At 40.9% G+C, this 3,835-nt stretch overlaps 1 protein-coding gene across 2 annotated transcripts; it reads right to left on the reverse strand.

Annotated features, from left to right (window-relative positions):
• Positions 1–629: 629 nt before the first annotated feature.
• Positions 630–3,618, reverse strand: LOC116246950 (L-Ala-D/L-amino acid epimerase). Of its 2 annotated transcripts, XM_031618870.2 has the most exons (6): positions 2,978–3,618; positions 2,242–2,352; positions 1,940–2,156; positions 1,167–1,500; positions 981–1,042; positions 630–812 (listed from the first exon to the last, which is right to left on the reverse strand). In XM_031618870.2, exons 1-6 carry the CDS (start codon positions 3,440–3,442, stop codon positions 733–735), a joined length of 1,269 nt encoding a protein of 422 aa, XP_031474730.1. In that variant the 5' UTR covers positions 3,443–3,618; the 3' UTR covers positions 630–732. The 2 variants fall into 2 exon arrangements, with proteins under 2 accessions (XP_031474730.1, XP_031474731.1); XM_031618871.2 differs by lacking the exon at positions 630–812 and having other exon boundaries at positions 1,138–1,500.
• Between the last annotated feature and the right edge of the window lie 217 nt (positions 3,619–3,835).

Raw genomic sequence — 3,835 nt, forward strand, 5'->3', positions numbered from 1 at the left:
GATTTGGTACACACTACAAATTGACAACAATCCTCCAAACCAGATCCACTCCAAGACAGACAGACGCAATCCTGTGAAATAGATATGATCTTGTAGAACCAGCAATCTGGCTAACAACAGAGCTGCATCTCTGCATGAAAACAGTGCATGACAGCTAAAGGATTGGAAACTGGTTCCAAGAGTATTGCTTTCCCACTTCTGGAGAGCCCGAATTTATTGGAAAAGTTTATCCATTCAGTAAGCGTTCTTTACTTTCCAAGAAATTTGTTACAAATGAAAGATTCTAACCCGTTGATAGAAAATGACTGGCTAAGTAACATGAACCCTTCAAAAAGGTTGCCACACCTGAGTAATACAGCAACTGACGATTTGCTTTTTGAATCACTGTTAAAACCATAGCTAGATAATTGTAAACTGTGTTGTTTGTGGATAATTTTATATCTTATATGTACAAATCCTCACAGCACCAGAACCTCAACCCCGTTCTCGTCACTCAAAGCTACAAATCTTAAATGAATGGAGGCGTATAAAACAAAAATAACAATGCATCCCTGACCGTCATGAGTGGACAATCGACTTCCAGCTGTTCCAGCCAAGGTTTATGCATGCTCAACATTTAACACAATGTGTAGGAAAAGGATCAAGACAGATTTAGATACATAAATTAAGCATGCGTACATACTCTTATTATAAGAAATTACGAAGTATTACAGGAGGATCTCAAAGCCAGGGTCACGTACTCCCATTGACGTCCCAATTGAGAAATCCTCCATGGCCCCTGGTATTGTTGAATGTATATACAGCTCCAGAGACTGAAACAGTGAATAAACCATAGTTTAGAAATCAGTCACGAATCACTGTTCATGATGCACAGTGTTGTCAACAAATGAGAATTTACAAGAATGAGAAAAGAAAATTCCAGATTATAGTGACAAAAAATCGCATCATTCACTGGGAAATCAAGCCATGTAGAAGCATACCATCATAGCCACCAATTACTGGATCTTCTGCAAGGAGAAGAGGCGTATCCAGATCAACAAACCTGCAGAAACAAAGCCTTAGATACAAGCAAAAATCTAGGAATGGAACAACACCCAAGTACACAGATTTGTTGGAAATCAGTAAAACTAAAACAACATCAAACTTCAGGAGGCATAAACAGCTACTTGAAGCATCCAAGTCCAGCAGCTAAATGACCAGAAAATCCCATAGCTAGTCGAGTTTCGACCATGCCACCGATCATCAATGCTAGGCCAGCATTTTTGGCTGCCTCAATAATCTCAAGAGCACCAATAACTCCAAATTTGGCAATCTTTATATTGATCACATCCGCAAGATTTCTGTATATAATGCTTTTAACATCAAGAATGCTGCGGCAGCTTTCATCTGCTGCGACAGAAACGCCATATTTTTCTTTGGCAACCTTGCTAACATTACCAAGGCCTTCCCAGTCGTCCCGGTGCACAGGCTGCTCAAAGAGAATCGGGGCAACTCCCATTTCTACAAAAGAACAAAGAGATATGATGATGACAATGCCCATAGATGATAACTAAAGAAATAGAACAGAACCACTAAAACAATCATTATTGAGTATCATGACAAAGATGAATCCTGTGAGGAAGCCTTGCCCTTGTAAAGATATGTCGTGTTTATTGACCCAAAAATTATGGACTTAAAAGGGTTGAAGCAGTGCAAGAATCAGAACAAGAAAAAAACATGATGTGAAAAATCAACCCGAAAAGTTTCTTAATCAAATATTCGTACAGGCTTTAAGTATCAACTGAGATCAAACATTTGCACATGTACATGTGTGCTATGTGCACTGCACACGAAGAAATAGAGATGCATAAGAAGGCTAAAGCTTCTCATTCAAAAACTGGTTACTTGTTTAAGCAGAAATATAACTTGGTGGATTACCGAAGTTACTTGGACAACCTACCATTTAGCTTCTCAAGAACTTCAATTGCTTCATCTGCAGTGTAGCCTTCATTTGCATCCAAGATAAATGAAAAATCTGGATGTGCTATTTTTATAGCTCTCAAAACTTCTATATCCGCATTCACGTTTTTCCCAACCTTAAGCTTCAAAGTTTTAAACCCCTGCTTGGAGTACTCTGTAGCAAGTGTGGCTGCTTCAGCGGGTGAGACAATTGGAATCTGCACATCCAGACGAAGGATGAAACAATTGCGCAAAACTTCAACAAGGGTAACAATTAGTAGTCCGCTCGTCCGCAGTACTTACAGTAATATCAGTTGTAAGGGAGTTTGAAGCACCACCAAATAGTCTCCAAAGAGGAACCCTTACGCTATTAGCCACTGCATCAATAAGAGCCATCTCAACTCCTGCTCTAACCTAGAGAACATTGCAAAAAAAAGCTTGAGACCTTTCGTGGATTTATACCACGCACGAGACACCGACAAGTTCACTGATGAAGCTATGTTAGCAGTGGTGCAGAAGGGGAAAAATTTTGAAACCTCAAATATGTTCTTATTGGTGACGCCAAACGCGAAAAAAAAAAGAAAGTTGACAGTTGACTAGAATGTATTGTGAAGGAATTTAGTCCAAGGATTTAAGAAATGGAAAAAAATTTTGAGCTCTTTCAGTTCTATATAGATTTGCTGTGTCTTGCCAATCATATAATTTATCTAATCTAATTAGCCCGCTAATTTTGTGAATAACCAAGCGTTTTTATGGCTAAAGGGATCTCCCTCTGTTTTGAACACTTAAAACGATGGATTCTCTTTCCTCTTGCTCCCCCATCAAGTACAAGCACACCCCATATTCTCACTGTGAAGTAGTAGAAAGTCAGAATTTTAACCCCAAACGCCCAATGATTCGACCAACACCAACAAAAAAAACACTCAGCCTGAGGACATGGGGATCACAGCTCACCAAAAAGAGAAACGAAGAAAAAAGGAAGAGAAAAGGAGAAAGAAGAAAGAAACCCAACTCTATCTCTTGGTTCCTAGATACTCACTGAAGCAAATGCATGGCCAGGAAGCAACTGATTGATGTCGCTCAGGAGATAATCCAGAGTCTTGGGATGAGCCTTCTTCAAGAAATCACAAGCCTCCTCTGCTTTATCAAACGCCAGCGGCTGGTCCTCTGCCGTAACGGAAGGGAGGATCGGCGCTTCTCCCCATCCAACACTGCCATTACTCAATTCGACTCTGATTGCCACGTTCTCCACCTTCACCAATTCTGAAGAGGCAATTGTGAAGGGAGAGATCAATGGCACATCAAGAGGCCGTCCCTCCGCTTGCTTCACATCGATGTTGAAGGTCTCCCTCAAGCTCTGGAACCCGAAACTCGTGGTGGAAGTCATGCTTCTGCAGACGATTGTGGGAGAAAACTTATGGGGATTTCGAGAGGAAGAAGATGACCCATCAGGGATTCTGAGGAGACGAACAGGGAGCAAATGGGAGTAGGCAAGAGCGGCCATCCTGTACACTGGGAAGAGAAGAAAAAGAAACTATTAGTTGAGCTTTTCTTGTAGTCCCTGCAGATGCCAGACTCCATTGTTTTTTTGCCTTCTTTATATTCCACTCTCCGTCTCCTTTTCCCCTTCTCTTCCTCGTGATAAAAGACTGCACCTCTCCTCCATGGCCTCCGGTTCACAGTCATGGTAGTGATTTAATATGTTTTCTCGAAAAGGAGATCCGAGTGGGGACGGTTTTGCGTGGATGATTAGGTAAACAGTACATCTTTATTAAAATTTGTCCGATTTGATCGCGAGAACCTTCAATAATTGAGGTAATTACGGGAGAAAACAGGTTTCCAAACATTATTTGCTTTGACCACTGAGTCAGTGAGTTGGCTCTGATATTCAGCTAGA

The sequence above is a fragment of the Nymphaea colorata genome, chromosome 2 (genome assembly GCF_008831285.2).
Source record: "Nymphaea colorata isolate Beijing-Zhang1983 chromosome 2, ASM883128v2, whole genome shotgun sequence".
Lineage (NCBI taxonomy): Eukaryota > Viridiplantae > Streptophyta > Magnoliopsida > Nymphaeales > Nymphaeaceae > Nymphaea > Nymphaea colorata.

Bases quoted from the DNA above. Each gene is read 5' to 3' on its own strand.
- LOC116246950 (XM_031618870.2), bottom strand. From the start codon at position 3,442: ATGGCCGCTCTTGCCTACTCCCATTTGCTCCCTGTTCGTCTCCTCAGA. The intron at 1,501-1,939 runs GTAGGTTGTCCA...GTTCTTTTGTAG, and splicing joins AGTTCTTGAGAAGCTAAATG to AAATGGGAGTTGCCCCGATT. The intron at 1,043-1,166 runs GTAGCTGTTTAT...TTGTTTCTGCAG, and splicing joins GCTGGACTTGGATGCTTCAA to GTTTGTTGATCTGGATACGC.